Genomic DNA, 19299 nt, shown 5'->3' with positions numbered 1-19299 from the left:
CCTTTGCTCATGCTTTCACTCCAGTGGAGTGACAGGACACAGGGAGATTAGTGTATTCCTTCTCCCAAAACAGCCTTGCACTGAGGAAAATACTGGTAAGTCACTGACCACTGTGTTTCAGCAGGGACTCAGGAACCTCTTATTGGAGAACTGTTTTCTTGGGAACTCAGCACCTAATCAGTGGCCTCAAAAGAGCCCATGAAAAAAGAACTAAGAGGAACTGTCAGAAGAAAGACAACACTAAACCTTTCGTGCTGACCCAGCCAGGAGCTGGATCTCAGCTCAGACTGATACGAGAAGGTGAAAGCACAAAGATGGTCAGCTGTGCCAACCGTCACCACTGCCACTTTGAACCTGCTGCCCCTTGCAAGTGGGTAAGTAACACTTCCCCTGCTTGATCTTCGTGGGCTAAAGGAGCACCCATGGAGGCAGGACACAGTGCCAGCAAGGCTCTGGAGAACCAGAAAGGCCTTTTGAAGGCAGATCAGGGAGTGGATCAGACGTGGCAGCACACGGATGGAGAGCAGGTGGCTCACACACCTGTTTGCTTTCTGTTCTGGCCTGGTGGGTTTGTGAAGGCTCAGCCAGTCGAATCAGTGGGGCTTTCACCTCCTGACTTGCTGAAACATTTTGTGGTGAACTTTGAAAGCCTGGTCCAAAACGAAGCCCAGCTGACCACAGGAAGGGCAGGACCTGCTGTGAATCCCAGCTCACTGCAGGGGGGGTGAAGCCAGCATGAAACAGATGCATATTTTTCCCGTGCAAAGGACAACGGGGCTCCACCATTGTTTCCTCTCAATCAGAGAAGCCATCTGGGATGTGACTCCAGGGAACTCCAGCAAGAGCTGTAATTATATCAAACATAATTGAGGCAAGCCAGCAGCGCTCCTTACTTAAGTAAAGCTATGAGGCCAGCAGTATGACAGAGGACTCACACCTGGGAGTTCCTCCAGCATCCGCTGCTTTCAGTGGGGTGGGAGCAGCTCAGCATGGAGTGCCAACCCACCCAGAGACCTCCTTGCTGCATGGGGCCAATCCTCTGAACACCTTGGCAGCAGCGGAGCATTGCTGGGAGGGAGCTTGCTTATCTGGAGAAGCTTGTGTTTTTTGCCTGAGGCTCTGCCTGCCCCACCTTTCTCTGTCCAAACCTCACATCCCCTCATTTGCAAATTTTTGGATGGCACAAATGCCTCACTCCCCTCTACTACCAGGCCCTTTACCAGGCAGGTACCCAGGCAGGGAGGGGAGCCAGTGCTCTTGGCCTGGCTCTGCTGCCTCCCATGGCATGCCCCCCATCCTGGTGCGTCTTTGCCTAATTCTCTGCCCCTCACAAGGCCCGGCAGGCATCTGTTGGGCCCGCCTGCCACCTGTGATGTCCTGCTCCTCTGGCCCTGGATTCTAGGACTTGCACCACTCCCAGGTGCACAGCTGGGAAGCAGCAGGATTTACTGTCAGCCTGGACTGGACCAGCAGGCATTGGGGGTCTCAAAGAAGCTACAAAGCAGCCCCTCAAAGGAGCTACGAAGCAGCCCCTGCCCACCCGCCTGCCACAGCTCTCCTCCTGAGGAGCCTCCACTCATCTCCTGTTTCATCCTTTCCTCCTCCTCCTCTGCCCTTTGTACTCCTTCACAGTAGATCTCTTATGGCTTGGGGTTTTTTCCTCTTTAAATCTTTTCCTCTCTGCTTTTCCACCTCCTTCCTCTCCCCCAAAATAATCCAAACCTGTTCTTCCTCACTCCCCCGCAGGGCTGGCACTGCTTGTCCCTTCCCCACCACTCCCTCTGTGGGGGACCAGCCTGTTCAACAGGACTCGGTGCCACTTTTCCTTCTGTAGGGGTGACATGTTCTCCAGGGCCAGCAGTCTCCCATCCCCACCCAACATGATCTGTTAGCTCAAGACTTCCATGGGTACACAAGGTTGATTTAGACAAGCCAAGGTGCAGCTCTACATCAGCACCCTGCCTGCCTCCACTCATTTTGGAGATGGGATGGAGGAAGGATCTGCTGGACCTTCCTGGTCAGTGGCCGGCAGGGTTGGCAGCCAGCTGGTGCGGGAGGTGGCACAGGGACAGCAGTCACCCAGCCCCTCGCCTGCCTCGCACGGCCAGGGGGGGCTGGCCCCAGCGGCACTCGGCGGCTCCTTGCCGGGACGCCGAGCAGCCCGGGGCTGGCAGCCCTGCAAGGCACGGGGTGGTGCTGGCTCGGTGGCACTGCTGCACAGCCCTAGCCTCTGGTGGCAGCTCCGCGTTGGCCCTACGCTGGTGACTCGGTGGTGACTCTGAAGCGGTAGCGGCGGCTCTGCGGTGTCCCCGTGGTGGCAACTCAGGGACGCCAGCGGCAACTCCGCAGCGGTGACTCTAAGATTGCTGCAGGGGCTCTGCGATGTCCGTGCGGCGGCAGCTGAAGGGGCACCGGGAGCTGTGCTGCGGCTCTGCGGTGGCACCGGGGGCTCTGCACAGCCCCGCGCCGGCAGCCGCAGCCCTGGCCAGAGCGCCGTGCCCCGGGAGAGCGCTCCCCCCCAGCTCGGGCGTGGCGTGGCCCGCGGCTCGGGCCCGCGCTGCCCCGCGCCTGCTCCGGACCAGCCCAACGGCCCGCGCGGGGGGAGCGGCGCTCTCGGGCCGGAGCCGTCTGCCCGCCCCTGCTCCCGCGGCAACGCCTGCGGCGTCGGGGCGGACCCGGGCCGGTCGGGGCGGACCCGGGCCGGTCGGGGCGGACTCGGGCCGGTCGGTGCGTACCGCCCGCAGGCAGGGCCGGGCAGGGCCCCACTGGCCCCCCGAGCAGGGGGCGGCGGGCTCCGAGGAGAGGCTCGGGGCTGGGCCGGGAGGGCGGACGGGCGCGCAGGGGTGGATCATGAGGGGGTCCCCCGGTGCGCTCTGCACCCGGGAGTGGCGGGCAGGGCCAGGATTCCTCGGAGCGTTGGGAGCGGAGTGTGCCCCGCGGCTGGGGCCCTGGGTGGGCGCTGGGAGCAGCTCCTGGCGCTGCCCCCTCTCCACACGCCGCACGTTAACACCCCCGGCTGCTCCTCCCGCACCCGCGGGCTCTCGGAAATGAAACCTGCAGCGGCGTTTGTTTCACCCGGGCTGTGCTCCGTCAGTGACACAAGGCTCGTCGGGGTCGCGGTGTGAACGCCTGGCGGCCGGCTGTAGCCGCAGGCCGTGCCCTGAGCCCCGCGGGTAACGGGCAGCACCGGCCGCCCCCCGCCCGCGCCGCTCCCCGGTGCGGGGCGTGCTGGCGCGGTGCTTTCCCGCGGAGAAAAGAAAGCTTTTAAAAACCCGGAGGAAAATCAATTTTAAAACTCTGCAAATTGTTGGAGGGAATGGGCTGCTATAAAACTCGAAATTACTTTCAAGTCTCTTTTTAGAGTAGAAGGGTTTTGAAGTACGGGATAATGTTTAAAGCTGTTTGTTGAGAGCGCATCACCTTGTCTGAGCTTATATTGTAGGGCTTAAATTATAGGAAGAGGGAATTTCTGCATGTTGGTGTCCAGATGGTCTAGTAGCTGGGATTCTGGCTATGCACAGATAGATAGATTTTAGATAAATACTAGATTTCAATCTGCGGTTTTGCTTAGGGGTTAGATGATATTTAAAGTACTAGTCTCTAGTTCTGTTGCAATTTTTAGCCATTTTAAACCTTATTTGAAAGAAAATAGTCCCATTTTGTCAAAGCTTTGGATCAAAGAATTGAAGTAGAGGCAACAGATCAAAAAGCTCATACCAGACGTTGAGCAAGACATGTGGGAGTTTGACTCTTGGATGTGTAAAGCCTGGATTTACCGAGAAATTGTAATTATAGTTTTGCCACAATGACACACAGACGCTGTAACTAATGTTGTGTCAGCAGTGCCATAAGAATATGCTCTCACTTTGAATAGTTCAATTTAGCATAATACGTCGTACCTGGTATATCTAGGAAACATGCTTTTCAGGTGTGAGGGAGCATGACTAAACTAGTGCAGAGATAGGTGTCTCAGCAGTCAGGAAAATATTTTCTAGCTAAAGTTGGGACAGCTTGATGCCAGCCTGATGTTTGCCAGCAAAGAACGGGGATGCTCGCAGGTGTGCAAGGGGGGTAGAAGGGTTACTGAGGAGGGCAGAGAAGCTGCTTTCTGGAAGACATCTCCTCTACTTGCGATGAGCTGGACTCTTATTTCCTCCACCTTTGTGCTCCTCCTTGTCAAAGGAGAGCTTCAGTCCTCAGGAAAGTGCTCCTAGTAGGACAGGACTGAAGGCTGTGAATGTGGCAGGTATCCAGCCTCCTGCCCCCAGCTGGAGTGTGAGGGGGCACTGGGCAGTTTCACTGCTCTTCTTCAGGATCACTCAGGCAGCCAGGGAATCCTTGAGCACAAGCTATGCAGCACCATCAGCAGTTGCTGTAGCAGAGCTGGCTGAAAGCTTGAAGTGCCCTTGTGTGCTCGCTGCAGGATGGAAGGTGTTCTCACCCGGGCAATCCATGCCAAGCTCTGCTGGCCTGGCATGAGGGGCTGGGGTCACCCCTGGATGGAGGGAGGGGAGGACAGCCCTAGGTCTGCATGCTGCACATTCTTTCAAGGCAGTTGGTGTTGGAAGCTTGGAAAGAGGGAATGGCTCTGCAGCAAACTCTTGAATCAGCTGTTAGGCTGAGTAAAAGAGAGAGGGTCTCTTCTCATCTTTGAAACCAGCCTGGAGACCATTCCTGAGAGGTGGATGGGACCAGCCAAACCACCTAGCTGGAGGCTAGCACTGAAGAGAGCTCTCCTCCATGCTCTGGGAAGCTCCTTGTTGAAAAACCCAGACACATCCCAGCAGCTGGTGTGGCAGGAGAGTAGGATTCCCTTTGTGCTTAGCAGTTCTCCCATATCCACATCAGCTTTAGTGCTCTCAGACAAGCCGTTTTAATGATTTCTTTGGGGAGTTGCTGGGAAAACTTTGGATGCTTGGTTTTGTTCTTTATTTTAAGTGGTGTGTGTCAGGTTTTTTTGCAATTGCAAACACAGGGGCCTTCCCTCTGGGCAGCTGGGAGAGCATGATGGATGTTTCTGATCTGGACACTGAGTAGGGGTTTGTTTTATTTTGACATAAGCGCTCAGGATGGGCTTTACTGAGGTGTGAGTGAGTACACAGCGAGCAAAGTAGCAAAGAATTAGGCTTGCTGTGGGTTGTCTTGGTACACTCTTCCCCAGTCATGGAAACTTGTCCATCATGGGCAGCAGCCACGTTATTTTGGTTCTAGACAGAAATTGCCAGTCCTGCTAAATTGGGAATGGGTTCAGCCCCTCACCCCTACTAAAGGTTCAGATGAACCTTGTGTCCTGGAGCTGGCTTCTTTAATTGGATGGTTTTAGGGTTCTGGTGGTGAGAGGCAAAAGTACAGCGAGTCATGCTGGCATGCTGGCCCTGCTCCCAAGGAGAGGATGCTGAGGTGACACATCAGGAGAGGCACCGCAGGGTCGTTCCGCCTTGCTGCTGTTCTCCGAGCCAGTGCGGCAGGCACGAAAGAGTCCAGCAGTGATTCATCAGGAATCCTTGGATCTTGGCTGATTCCAATCAGTCCTGCTGGGCTGCTAAAATAGATATGGCCAGAGCATAAAATAGCTAATAAAAACAAAATCCTCCATGGAAAATTCATTCTTCAGGGTGTGAGGTTCCAGTTGCCATGCCAAAGCAAAGCTGTGAGGAGAGAGATTGGAGATTTTCTAGCTTGAAGGAGGGGAGGGGGTATTATTGATCTCATCTCCCAGGTCTTTCCAATCTGTTCGTTTACTCCATTTCACTTAAAAGATTCGCATCATGGTAACCTTGATTTATTATCTGATTTCTTTTTTGATTCAACCTCTCAAAATTGTGCACTGGCTTGAACCTGCAGTAATAAACCAGCACAGTTATTCCCTCTTATCTCCGGCATGCATGTAATGCTTTCTCTGCTGTACCCGATTCATTCTCACAGACAGGCAGCAAGGTGAAATTCTGAAAAGATTGCCCTCTCTCATCAGGAGTATAGGGTGAGCAGAGTTTTCACTCCATTCAAGAGCAGAGCAGAGAGGGCATGGCAGGAAGGGATCTGGTGGCATTGTCCCCAGGTCAGGATGAGACTCCAGACAAGTACTGTGCCAGATGTGGCCTTCAAGACCCGGCAAGGTCTTTCCAGAACTTAGCTGTGGAAAGCTGGAAGACTCCTGCTGCAGAGGCTTGGCTACCAGAAGTAAGGAAGGTCCTAGCAAGGGTGCAGGAGACAAACCACTAGTCAGGGAGGGCTGGATGAGGAGTCTGGGTCTAGCCCTGAGCAGGAATTGATCAGTAAGCTGTATTGGCCTCGGTGTACCTTCGAGAGATGCCATGGAGAGCTTTGACTCATACTTTATAGAAATAAGCTACACAGGTATGTGTACATCATTATATCAGTGCATGCATGTGCAGGCTGGAGGGTTTTGTGTCACTTTAGCTGTTCTAATTAGTTACAATAGTCATCTCTGTGCTTAGACAAGCCTAAAACCAAGGGTTGCATTATCCTCCTGCCAGAAGTCTGAGAGCTGTTCTTAATTGGTATCTCTCAGTGCACAAAGGTTTTTATAAAATAAAGCTGTGCAGCTGTGATATTTGCCTGGACTTGCGTCTCCCAAGGTGGAAGAGCAGAAATTATTTGTGAGCGGAGCAAAAATATCCCCTGCAGGAGGAGAAAGAGGGGAGCTTCTGGCAATATTTTAATATGTGTTAGGTGATGCTTAAACATCTGTCATGAATTATTTAAATGAAAGAGGCAGACTTACACCTGGGAGTAGCGGTGTTGGTATCCTAGGCTGTAGCCTACTCCACTGGAGTCAAGTGTGACCAGGTTTTTAAGGGATTTGGGTGCAGCAAAAGTAGTACTACTCTTGTAGTCCCAGTTTACTCAAATTCTCCTGGTGGCCTTTCGAATGCTGCCACAGATCCGGGAAGCCCCTACTGCTTAAGGAAAGCAGCTTTTCTGTATACTGCTGGTTTTCCCACTCCAAAACCCATCTGGAATAACAAAGCGATCTGTTTCTCCAGGGTTAGTGAGCCATTGAGGCAGCCACATGAGTCTGATGGCCCCCAGGTCGTGAATGGTGTGGAATCAGGGGATGGAGCCTTCCGTGTTACCCGCTCATTGTAGCAAGTCAAGGATATCCAGCGCTGTGGGAGGGTGTGGAGGAGTGCCAAAGATACAGTGTGTGCCAGGCTCAATGTCTTTCCTCTCATAGGAAGCCCAGGGTTAGGTCACGGCGTTGTTCTCCTGAGAAGATGGAGAAAGCCAGGAAGGAATTGAGGAATTTTCTGAGGAGGAGCCAGCCTAGCACCAGCAGTGGGGCTTCTGCTGATGTCCCTACTCCAGGACCCTCCAGAAGCTTGGGGGTAAGTGCAAAGAGCAGTTCTTTCTCCAGCACTGTTCTGAAAGGAAAAGCCTGATGGTACAGCTGGTGTGGACACATGCAGGCTTCATCCCAGGTCCTAGCCCTTCCTTTGCTCAGAGGCCTTTGTGCAAGACCTTGATCTTTACAAAGTGAATCCATGAGGCTTATCCTGGTCAGAGGTGTGCTGCCTTCCTCTGTAGCCAGTGATAGCACTGTCACGATTTCCTGGGTTTGGGATGCCAGTATGGCAGGGCAGGCTTGTGCTTGTGGTGATATATGGCAGTAAAACCCTAATGACTGGCTGCTGAATCAGCCCCCAGTCAACATCCTAAGCTGACATCAGGCCACACGCTGCTGGGAGATCCCCTGCCCCTGTGCATTGGGCTGAACTTTTCAGATATTTGTGTCTCTGAGCCTCTTCTGACCATTACTCACAGTCTCAGTTGTCCCTAAAGTTCTGGTAAAGTCAGTCTTACAGTCACACTTTATCTCTGTACCTCTATGATCCCCACTCACACTATGCCACAACTGTGCTCTGACACTTCCCTCACATTCCAGGGTGCTTCTGCTGGCCCCCACGTGTCCCAGTCTTTGGTGAACCAGGCAGAGCAGGAGCAGCACACCCCAAAAGGTAAATACACTGAGAGGGAACAAGGTGGGGCAGGAAACTGGGCCATAACTGTTCAGGTTGCCTATGGTGGGCATGCTGGGAATTAGGCTGCTGCCTCAGGGTTCCTGCTCTGCTTTCATTTTCAGTGCTCAGGGTGGTGCTGAGCTGCTTGAATATCCCGTGAAAAGTGAATTTCATTTAGAGGTGCAGCAAAGTGATCTGAGTGGGTGGTAAAACCCTGCTTCCTTTTCTCCTGGATAGATCCACTTCCCCCAAGGTTCAGGGTGGACTGTGCTGGTGCCTGTGGGAGTTCTGGTCCTGCTGCCAGGAGAACACTGAATTTGCATGTGTTCTTACTGTGCATGGAGCCAGCAGTGTGCCTTTCCTGTGAAGATCATAGAGTATCCTGAGTTAGAAGGGACCCACAAGGATCATCAAGTTAAACTGCTGGCCCAGCACATGACAACCCCAAAAATGGGACCTGCCTGTGAAAGCTGTATTCAGGATTTAGGTATAGCCAAAATCATGGCCTTCCCTCATTTATTTATTCTGCACCCAGCTGCACCCCAGAGCAGATTGTTCTCCCTAGATGCAAGGGTTCTGTGTGTACAGAGCTGCTGGTGCCACCTGCTTACAAAAACTTGTGTCATGGATGCTCAAATATAGGAAAAGAGGATGGTTGAAGGTTTGCCAGCACTCCGCTGGCCCCTAGAGCACTCCTGGGGATATGGATCATAGACTGGCAGTGGGTGGGAAGAAAGTGTGTGTGTGTGAGAGGATTTTAGAGAAAGATGGGAACTGTATATACCACCCTCCTGTGCTTAGATGTGACATTTATTTTCATGAGTGAGGACAAATGACTGCTTCCTCAAGTGAATCTTGACAGGCTAGACTCATCTTTAACAAGTGGAGACAGAACTCTATTTATGATCTGCTGCTTCTTCAAGGGGGAAGAAGCCATCAGGTTGGAAATGTAAATGCAAATGAAACACTAAGTATTGACATAAATAGTTGATAGTGCACAAAGTGCCATAATGGATGGTGCCACGGATTTGGCAACAATAAAGTGACTAAATTGGAACAGCTGTGCTCCTTGACAACAAATACAAATCAGGGCCATTCTGTAAAGACCCCAAGCAAGAGATGTACACGAGGCTAAAGAGCTGCATTTTAGGGATTCCTCAAAATTACTTCATGGACCATGCAAGTGTTTAAGAGCACATTCATGCCAGGCTAGCTGCCCTTTCTGAAGTAGGGAAGTAGAAAGAGAGAGGAGCCAGTTAGTGGCTATTTCCTTTAGTCTCTAAGCAGAAAACATACACCTACAAGGGCTGAGCCAGGGGCCATTTTAGGAGGACAAGGGAATGACCTCTTAGAGGACCCTTCCTGTACCTAACCATCCTGAAACATGTCTGGCTTTAGCATTATTGGCTGCTCTGCACAATTGCTTTGAAATCAAGGGTCACATCCATGACTCCAGAAGCACATGCAACACAGTGAACAATTGGGTTCAAAGCTTGACATTCAAAATACCCAATTCCAAACAAGAGCCTTAAGTTTCTCCTTGATAGAGTGTGAAAGTTCATCAAAGGAAAATCTCTCACTCCACTGAAATCTATTTTTAGTTCAATGCTTAGTTCTGTCTAGGGAATAGTGCTTTTTAAAGCTTGCATGCAATTACTTAATTTAGGTTAAGCTTCAAATTCCCAGTTTGCTGCTGTTCTATTATTTGCAACTTGTTTAGCAATATAAACAGTTTGGTTTATTTATGGGGTAAATGACATGGTTTAATTTCTGCCAGTTCTTGGAAATGTATACTTTTTTCTTAGTCCAAATTCCTGTTGAAAACATTTGGCCAAATGGTGAGATTGTTGGCTGTTCAGCTCAATTTTTTCTCACACCATTGCTGATGTGAGTGGGTGGTTTGATTGAGCAAAAGCTGAGAAGAGAGATGTTTGTCCCAAGGTGTGAATAGGCACTTCAGGAGACAAAGATGACCTGTGCAGCTTCTTTTCCCTTGTAATGTTCATAAACCCTTTATCACCACCTTGACCAAGTTCCTCCCAGCTATGACTGACTCTTGGTCTCAGGGCCCCCCAGAGAGGCAGGGGGATCCCATCCTTTTCTGAGGGTGATGGAAGCTGTGCATTGGAGACAGTAATTGTCCACTGACTCTTTCATGTAGAGAGTCTGTAGCAAAGCTGGGAACAAAACAGAACTCCTTAGAGCCAAGTCAGTGCCTTGGCTCCTAAAAATCTGCATCTCATTGGAGTTTTCTTCTATGCCATTATTTTGATGCTGGAAAACCATAATCACATATTGTAGCAGGAAAAAAAAGGTCTTTCTTTCTGTTTCTAATTTGATGTCTGCTTGATTTCTCTTACAAATCTAGTGAAGTGACTTCTGCAGACAACCCAGTAGACAGCAGAGTCCTCCTTTGTGTGTGAGTGTAAAGCAAAGTGATATCTGGTGGTTTCAGATGCGTTCTTCTTTGTTTCTTAGTCACAAAATTCAAGATGCCTTCAGATTTTAAAGGTCTCATGGAGAAGCAAGTGGTTGGACCATCCACTGAGATCCTTGCTGAGTCAGATTTCCCTGAACAATCATTTACGCCCAAACTGCAGATACCTTTCAAACGGGTTCCAGGGCAAAACCCTCGGAAGGTTGAAGTAGAGAGGTAAGTAAGCAGAAGGTAGCTAGAGGCATCATTGTGGAATGGACACAGCAGATTAGTGTGTTGACTTTTGCTTTCAAGACATAACTTGTCAAAAATCCTTAAGAAAACCTTATGCTGTAAGACAGCAGTCTCCAAAGTGGGGTGTGCATGACTTGCAGAGGATGCAGAAGACAATTCACTGGGATTTATTTTTAAATCGTGTTTATGTCATCTTTTTGTCATTTTTTTTTAAATTTCTGGTTTTGTGTATGCTCTATAATGTATTAGTACCGTAGTGCAGTATATAATTTAGAGATTGGAGTAACTGATCTTTCTAGGTCACTTCCACTGAATTATTTTGTGCTATAAATGAAGAAATAGACGTGGATGCAATGTGTACTAAAAATGTTTTTACTGATAGGGGTGCACAGTGAAAAAGTGGAGTTGTAGGCATGGGAAGGCTTATAGGCACAGTAAGTGGTTATTTCCTCTTCTGATGTCACCCAGGAGGAGACGGCTGTATCTCACCTTTGACATTGCTGAGCTCCTGGCCAGCAAGGGGATCGACTCCAATCAGTTGATGCCAAGGCACTATGACCCTGATGATATGCCACCTATTGAGGAGACAAAGGATTCTGTGTTTCCCATCTACCTCCCATTACAGGTAAGAGAGTACGTTTGGTACCTGTGATCTGTCTCATTGCTTATACCACAGGAGGTTTCTGAGGACGCTTAGCCAGTATTGACACAAAAAGCAGCAAACCAAGGAAATGCTTTGGAGCTGGCTCAGGCACTGAAGGGTCTCTACAAATGCTGAGCATCTTCTGCAGGGTGCCCACAATTTCTATCAAAACTAATAGTCCTTGCGAGTGCTCCTCACTGGCCTTTGTGTGTCCAAAGGAAAGGTGTCTCATGTTTCCTTCTGAATGCAGTAGTCAGCAGTATTGCTGCAGGGAACCTCTCCAGCTGTTGGTGTGTTCTCCCCAGGAAAGGGCTGGAGGTACAAATACTGCTGTTTGGGAGAACATTGTCAGCCAAATATCAGCACAGCTTTTGCACCTGGACTGATTTCCATATTTTGTAGCCCATTTAGGAACTGCATGTTAATGTTTTCCTCTCATGAAATTTTTTATTGGGTGTTTTCTTGTTTTTGGAGTAAATCCTAATTTCTCTCATGTCCTTGCTTTTTAGGTATTTGACAATGATGAATTTGACTGTCGAACTCCAGAAGAGTGGATGTCACTAGGACAGGAGCCAGGATCTTCTGACAGAAAGCCAGTGCCTGGAAAAGCGCTTTTACCTACAGATGATGTACTTGGACATGGTAAGACTTGAATCAGTCCTTGCTCAAGCAGGGCAGCACTAACAGTTCTAGTCCCTTTCAGCAGAAGGGAACGTGTGGATTCTGATGAGTGTAGCTCTGAAAAGCCATATCTCATTTTGGCCAGGCTCAGGCAGTTGGAGCCAGAGACCAGAGTTCTCACTGACTGCCTGTCCTGCCCTGGATCATTTCCACTTTGTTAGAAGTTGCCTTTGCCTTTTGACTTTCTGTCAGCACAGACAAAATTTCTCTTTATTGGTGCATAGCTATCTTCATGGAGTTAGGGTGTTATAACTCCTAGGGCACAATATGTTCTGCCTGGATTTCTCTGCAAATGCAGGATCAGAAGATGAGTTCAGATCCAGTGAACATACAAGTAGTAAACCTGGGCCAGATTAAGTGACGTGGACATTGTTTTCCAATTATTTGTAGCCTTCTCAATGAGAAGGCATTACTAGGTACAGTTGTAGTGATATCCAGCTGTGGCTGCAGCTCACATTAGCACATCTACAGTAGCTTTAAAGTGTGGGAATGGCATTTGCAGCTCTGGAGCAGCCTCCAGAGGCTTGACTGTCTGCAAAACTGAAGCATGAAAGATAAGCTCTGTGTATCCTTGGGCAGCCAGCATGTGATGGCTGAGTTCTGCCTGCAGCTGTCTTGGGGAATACCACACTTGATCACTCCTCGGGTTGAATGGACAGCATAATGCTGTCCTGACCTGTATCCATATTGATATCAATATAAATACATACCTGTCTGGTGTGTGCAAAATGTTGAAAATTGTAAGCGGTAAGGCCTAAATTAATTATTTAATTGGTCACAGCAGAAACTCTGTGAGATTGACTGAGATTCAAACAAGCAAATGGATTTGACTGTGGCATCACCACTTGGATCAGAAAAGTCCATTTGCTGTAGCCTCCAGGAGAATGGACTGACCTTGTTTTAATCCTTGGCTCTCTCAGAGGACCCCAAAAGCCAGGAGTTGATCTACAAGTGGATTGATGTTGGTGTTCTGGATTATGACAAGGAGACAGACCTCTACTTGGTCCATAAAACAGACGAGAGAGGTCTGGTGCGTGACGAAGAAGGGAGACCCATCCTCAATGGAGGAATAACTCCACAAGGTGTGTTTCAAATAAGGTCTTTTGGGACCTGTCATATAGTCTGAGAGCCAGTTCATTACCCATGCTTGTCCTAGCTGGACATGGGAAGGACACCAAGAAGTCATTTAATCCCTTTCACTGTTATCTCTCTTGATATGTGTCTGTTAAACTTATCTGAAAAAAACCTCCAGGGAAGAGAGCTCCACATCTTAATTTGATCCCGTTTGAGGTTTTCCCTTTGTAGACACTTTTCTTTTTATTCCTTCTCCCATCCTTCCTGCTTTCAAGAAAAGTAAAATGTTGGGCTTTCTGGGTCAATGCCATTTTGAAAGGGAATGTGGACAGATTAAAATGAAGTACCCTTCTCCTGAAAGGTTTACAGATGCTCCTTATCTCTTGCTGTCCTCAGCTTTGGTCCCTCATTTTGATCTCCTGCAAGCAGCCCAATTATCCTGTCTATCAAAAAGCTGCTGTCAGCACTGCGAGCCATTCTGAGTTTTGTTTTCCCTGCAGCCTCTTGTAAGCTGTACCTTGATTTCCCAGGAAGAGCTCCGTTGCTGCCGTGTCAGTACTGGGTGCCTCGAGTGTGCCTGCAGTTCCTGGCCGAGGATCCGCAGGTGTTTGCGGAGCGCGTGGCCTGCGCCGACAGCCTGCGCAAGAAGACGCAGGGGCTGCTCATGTACCACCTGTACGTGGACTGCATGCCCACAGAGGGGCTGGACACCATCAACGAGAGAAGCCTGCAGAGGGTGAAGCGCTTGGCCATACAGACCCCCAGACTGAAGGATGAGAGGAGGTAAAGTGTCACGTTCATGTCTGAGGGCTCAGCCTTCCGTCCATTAAACGTTGTGGGACTCAGGGCTACTAAACAAGTGTCAGTGGAGGCGGGTCTTGAGCAGCCAACTCAGAGAGCGTGGATCTCACCTGCCTTCCATTCTGTGCACAAGCACACCACTCAGTTGCCCAGAGTGGCATTAGAAGGAGGCAGATGGCAGCCTCAGGGACACGTGTACAGGATGGGTGGGCTGTCAGTGTCCCCAGCTTAAGCAGTTTCCATATGCAGACCCACCAAGCCATGCTTACACCTGTAGTTAAGTGGCCTTCAAATACAAGAAGGTTGACAAAAATGGCATGGCTGACCTTGTTGCCCCCACTGTGCTTTTGAGGAACAGATCAGTCATTGCTGTACTGATCTGCAGACCACCCGTTGTCTCCAGAGACCTGGCTGTTGTCTGCTGATGACCCTTCTACCTATTAACAGCTGCTAAAACAAATCAAAAGAAGATCTGCACAGGGGAAGGCAAACAGAACAGGAGATCTCCACCTGAATATAATGGAGTATCTCTTTGTGATGCAGTTCATATTGGGGAGGCATTTTAATGTCCCTGGGCTGATGAATCATGAGCCACTGATGGTGTTGCTGGGAATCAGCCGTGACTGATTGCCTTGCTCAGAAATAGGAAGGTGTGAGGAGCTGCATGGTCTGCCGGCCTGAACTGGAAAGTAGGAGAGTAATTAGTCTCTGTGAGCAGAAAAATAGGGATAAAGAAAAGTAGTCTGCCTGCTCAAGGTAAAGGCTGATGATTTCCTAAGGCAAATGGAGCAGGGTTTCAGCACTTATGTGAGTGTTCTGCCTGAGGAAAGGGACAACAAGAGGCATTCAGCAGGAGGCAAATGGGAGGCCAGCTTGGATAGCTCAACTTTTCCAGAACTGCCAGCTACTTTCTTTAGTTGGTGGTTGTTTCTCTTTCCCTCTGTAATGTTTCTACCCAGTGGAGATGTTGCTTTGAACTGAAAAGACACAAAGGCTACAGTCCTAGTCCTCACTCCCTGCTTGCCTCTGCCATTAAAAGTCCACTTGATACCTTTGCTGGCTGCTTCATTGTCTGCACAATTCTCCTGATGTGTTCAGTGGTAGGAAGGAGGAAGAGCGGGGTGGAGTTTGCTGTAAAGCGACAGACATCCATGTGCCCAAACGCCATGGGTTCTCAGTGTTTCTGTGTCTTGTAACAGCATGTTAGACCAGATAAGCAGCCTGGAGAAAGAAGTGAAATTAGACTATAAACACACCATGAACATGATCAGCTTTGACAGAGTCGTCGCTTCCAAACCCGAGATGTTTTCTTTTGTTACCCTTCCGGACAAAGAGCAGAAGGAAGCACCAGAGAAAGGTAGGGGACACAGTGAAGCAGTTTGCATTCTTGTCTTTGATAGGATTCTTGGTTTGCTGTAGGAACTCTCAGGTTCATGGTAATGATTAGAGCTCACAAAGGGCAGCAACAGGAGATTATGTGAGACTTTTGAGTATGTCTCCTCTTTTTTAGGGTATATTTGCCTGTTCATGTTACCTCAGTATAATTAGAACTCATCAGCTAAGCTGCAGTAACTCTGCAAGTGTACCTTAATGGCATCAAATGTTTGGCAGTGTGATTGGCTTACCACTGTGCTGGGGCTGAGTGCCTTGCCTTTGCTGTGCCCAGCTGGGAAATGCCTCAGGTGTGGAAGAGGGCTCCTTCAGAGGAAAACGGCCCCAGTAAAAGATGGGGGAGGGGGGAGCACATTTAGTGCACTTCCATCTTCCAAAAGCAGGAAGGCCTCGAGGTGCTTCACAAGTGGCCTCTCACAGATGAGATGACTCAGCTGTGCCTTGGAGCCTCAGTGGGAAGTTTCTTGAGTTCCAATGTTCTATCCCACGGAAACTTCATGAGCCAAAGCCTTGGGAAGGTCAGGCACCAAGACAGCACCTCAGTCCCTAATGGGAGTCTGCAGAAGGTCTCTGCAGCAGAGCAGAGACTCCCTCTTTCATCCAGCCCTCTGCTGAAGCTGTTAAGGCCTGTGCATTAGAGCAGAGTCCTTTTCACAAGTGCTTCCCAAAGGACCTGTACTCTAAAAACAGAAGCTGAAATGGCTGTTGCAGGCAATGACATTATTTCTTTTTTTTTGGTGCTAGGGATCATCTCTATCCCAGACTATCCTTTCCATAAACGACAGAGAGAATTCAACTTTCTCTCACTCCTGACCAGGCCAGAAGCCATCCATCTCCTTGTACAGGTACAAGAAGAGTGCAACAAGGCAGCTGTCCTGTCTCTGTTTAACACAAACGTAACCAAACTTGTCTCACTGGAGGAATTTGAAGAGATCCAGACTCAGAGCTTCACTCAGGTGAGCAGAGGAGGTGTGAGGGATGAACACATGGAGCAGGCAGCAATGCTGTCACTGTGTATTAGACACATGCAGCAGCTGCAGATTGATCTTCTGGAAACTGATGAGCTGTCAAAGGAGACATAATGTTTGGGGCAGGGAGGAATTTGCATGTGCCTGTTAAATTTATTTGGATATGGGGAGAATGGGCTGAAAGAGTCATGGTGCCCTGGTTAGGATCAGCCAATGCTGACCATGCTCTTAGTCATATGTTAAACAGCCCATATAGGGCTGCAGCCCTTCTTTCCTCCACCTGGTTTATACACAGATGCACACTTGGTTGGCACTCAAGTTTCTCTTGAATTTTTTTTCCTTTTATTTATTTTTCATTTATTTATTTATTTTTCATTATTTCCCCATCCATCCAGCTGCAAGGCACAAGATCCTTGATTTCTCCTGAAACACTCATGGAGATAATGCTTTTCTACACTCTATGTTCTTTATATAGTTAATTAAATTACTCTGTTTGCAATGGCAATAGAGAGAGTAGGACAAAAATTTGCAGCTCTGTGGTAATTCCCACCAGAAGATCTTCATGTCCTCTGGTTGAGGGCAGCACATTGCACCCTGGATGTGGCCACATGGAGTAACTTGCACAGGGTTGCACACTAAATCAGTGGCAGAGAATGTGCTGGTCCTCCCCAGTCTTGTGCTGTTTCAGCTAGGCAGTGTTGTCATCCACTCGGTGACTAAGGTTCTTTTAGTACACACAAACAGCAAGCTGCCTGTGGAGCAGAAGTGACACTTGGTGGTATTTTAATAAATTAAAATACTGCAAACTGCTGCTGCCCTTGGCTTCTTCTGCTCTTTCTTCTCACTTGTCAAGAGAAGACAACATTCTGTCCTTTACGTGCTCATCACACTGTCTACGCAACTTTTTGTGAGGGACCCTGACACAGGCAGCTCCAGGGATGCCACTCTATAGAAAAGAGCAAGGAAAAGAGACACTGTGAGTAAAACAGAGAATAGAGCACTCCCACTTTTTAATATCAGGCTTTCTTTTTGTGGGTCTTGTGTCAGTGCGGGAGATATATGACCAGGTTCAGTGCCATATGTGTGTGGGGGGGGGGGGGTTGAGAGCTACTTTTAGCTACCACAGCTCTGAGAGAACAGTTTCCTTTCACAGCAGAGAAAGCTCCAACAGCCCCAGCCAGCAGCTCACCTTGCCATACTGTTTTCCCATCAGCCCTCAGAGGATTACTCAGCTTGCTTTTTTCTTTGCCCTAGGTTCAGGAGTTTCTCAAGGGTGCTTGGATCGATTCCATAAAGACTGCGATTAAGAGCAGCCTGGAAGATGCAGGCAAATGGTTCAACCTGGAGGAGAGTGACTGGGATGCCTACCAGACGTCCAAGCTGTGTAAGCTGATGGAGCGCATCAGATTCATGCTTCAGGACTCTCTGCGCTACCTGGTGCAGAACTCCCTCATCAGCTTCACCCAGTTTGTGCTGGATGCTTGCCAGAGTGTCCTGAACTGCTCAGAGGACATGGAATGGGGAAATGACATCACCAACAGTCCCTACGTGTAAGAAAGAAAGAAAAATAAGGGATGGGAAGAGCAGAAAAGTGTAGTGTTGTTGTCTTTTTAACTACTGTTGTGCAAGCAAGCTTTGCTCTGTGTGGGGCCTTTAAGCTGGGCAGTTTTCCCTAATCCTCCACCTGACATGTTCACTGGAGTATGGAAGAAGGACACAGAGCTGGCTGCTCTGTTAGCACAGCTTTCCAGCTGCAGTTAGTGACATGGAGCAGCCCATCAGAACCAAGTCTGCTGTTTTGATGTACTGTTCTAAAGATCAGCCACCTCCAGCATTCTTGGGGGAACAAATTGTTATAGCAAATTTTTTTTCTGGATGCCAGGAAGAATACCAGGAGCATGGCTGCTTAATTCTGTTCTTAGATGAAACCTCAGAATTAGAATCTGGCCTGGGATCTCTAAAGAATACCAAATTTAGATTATCACAGTGCCTAAAATTTCATTCCACTGGGTATTGATTTAAGGATTTTTGCTTTTTGTGGTATTAAAGAAGGAACGTTTAGAAATGGATAGCCAGAGAAAAAGGAAAAAAAACCCTGCCAATCACATGAGGCCTCTTACTTTTAAATCAGTGGAAGTCTTGACACTGACTTCAGCTAATCCTGAGCCAGGCTGGTCACATGCAAGATTAGAAATACTAATATAACTTCCAGAAGGTGCATTTTAGGAGTATATTGGAGATACTGAATGCCTGGTTTGAAAAACACCTGCAATTTTTCTGTAAAGCAGCTCAAATTCTCAAGATAAGGTTATGACTTTTGGGGATCCTGATATGTTATGATTGGTGGTTCCTTCACCTTTGATAAAAAAGAGTTCTCAGTGTCTTTACTGTTAAATTGAGAACACAGTGTTTTATATCTTCATCTGCATGAGACAGTCCTCTTCTCCTCTGCTTTCCTTTCTTGTCCAGGAGGCATTTTAGTATCAGCACCAGAGCAATACAGTTGTGTATCATATTCTCAAAAAGCATCCCTGTTCTTTCTTATCTCTTCCCACCACAGGTCTCAAAGGAATCCACTCTTTGTAACAGACATTGAGCTAGACAGCAGTGGTGTCCTCTTCAGCCCCTCTGTGGAGAGCGTTGAGACATCCCTCATTTCTCTGTTCGACAACGGAATCCTGGCAACCCACAGTATCCCACAGCTGGAGCAGGTGAAGGCTTCTGCATCACCAGGGACACAGCTGTGCACGTGCCAGTGCATTGCAGCTCAGCACAGACAGCCCTCAGCTTGTACTGAGGGAGGGAGGGAGGTGCAGAAGTGGGCACTTGGGAATTCAGTTAAATTACTCTGGGCACAGCACTGTGCTAACGCAGTTCTGGTCTGACAGGATTTCTTCAATCTCCCCAGCCTTGTAGCTCTTTTGTCTGGTGGTTGTTTCTGCTCTGGTGCTGCAAGTTCTATGGACACAGGGACACTCTGGTTGCCCTGAGTGCATGGTGGCTGGTAAAAGCAGACTCATAAAGGAGTTTTTCCTTCATAAAGGAAATAGCACTGTTTCCAGTTCTGTTTGATGCGAGTCTCTTCTG

The 19299-nt window shown here is 48.8% G+C and overlaps 1 protein-coding gene across 1 annotated transcript in view; it reads left to right on the top strand.

The window, feature by feature from the left end:
* Positions 1-2639: 2639 nt before the first annotated feature.
* Positions 2640-19299, top strand: part of DNAH1 (dynein axonemal heavy chain 1) — a 72249-nt gene continuing 55589 nt past the window's right edge. The window contains exons 1-12 of the mRNA XM_038149355.1: positions 2640-2727; positions 7199-7349; positions 7907-7979; positions 10461-10635; positions 11122-11278; positions 11806-11938; positions 12898-13059; positions 13582-13834; positions 15052-15209; positions 15989-16200; positions 17467-17762; positions 18773-18923. Of these exons, the coding sequence (XP_038005283.1) occupies positions 7239-7349; positions 7907-7979; positions 10461-10635; positions 11122-11278; positions 11806-11938; positions 12898-13059; positions 13582-13834; positions 15052-15209; positions 15989-16200; positions 17467-17762; positions 18773-18923 (1881 nt within the window). The 5' untranslated portion in view covers positions 2640-2727; positions 7199-7238. The remainder of the gene's footprint in view (positions 2728-7198; positions 7350-7906; positions 7980-10460; positions 10636-11121; positions 11279-11805; positions 11939-12897; positions 13060-13581; positions 13835-15051; positions 15210-15988; positions 16201-17466; positions 17763-18772; positions 18924-19299) is intronic.

The sequence above is a fragment of the Motacilla alba genome, chromosome 12, assembly GCF_015832195.1.
Source record: "Motacilla alba alba isolate MOTALB_02 chromosome 12, Motacilla_alba_V1.0_pri, whole genome shotgun sequence".
NCBI classification, from domain to species: Eukaryota; Metazoa; Chordata; class Aves; order Passeriformes; family Motacillidae; genus Motacilla; species Motacilla alba.
The sequence above is the reverse complement of the archived record's forward strand: the minus strand, read 5'-3'. Positions and strand labels throughout refer to the sequence as shown.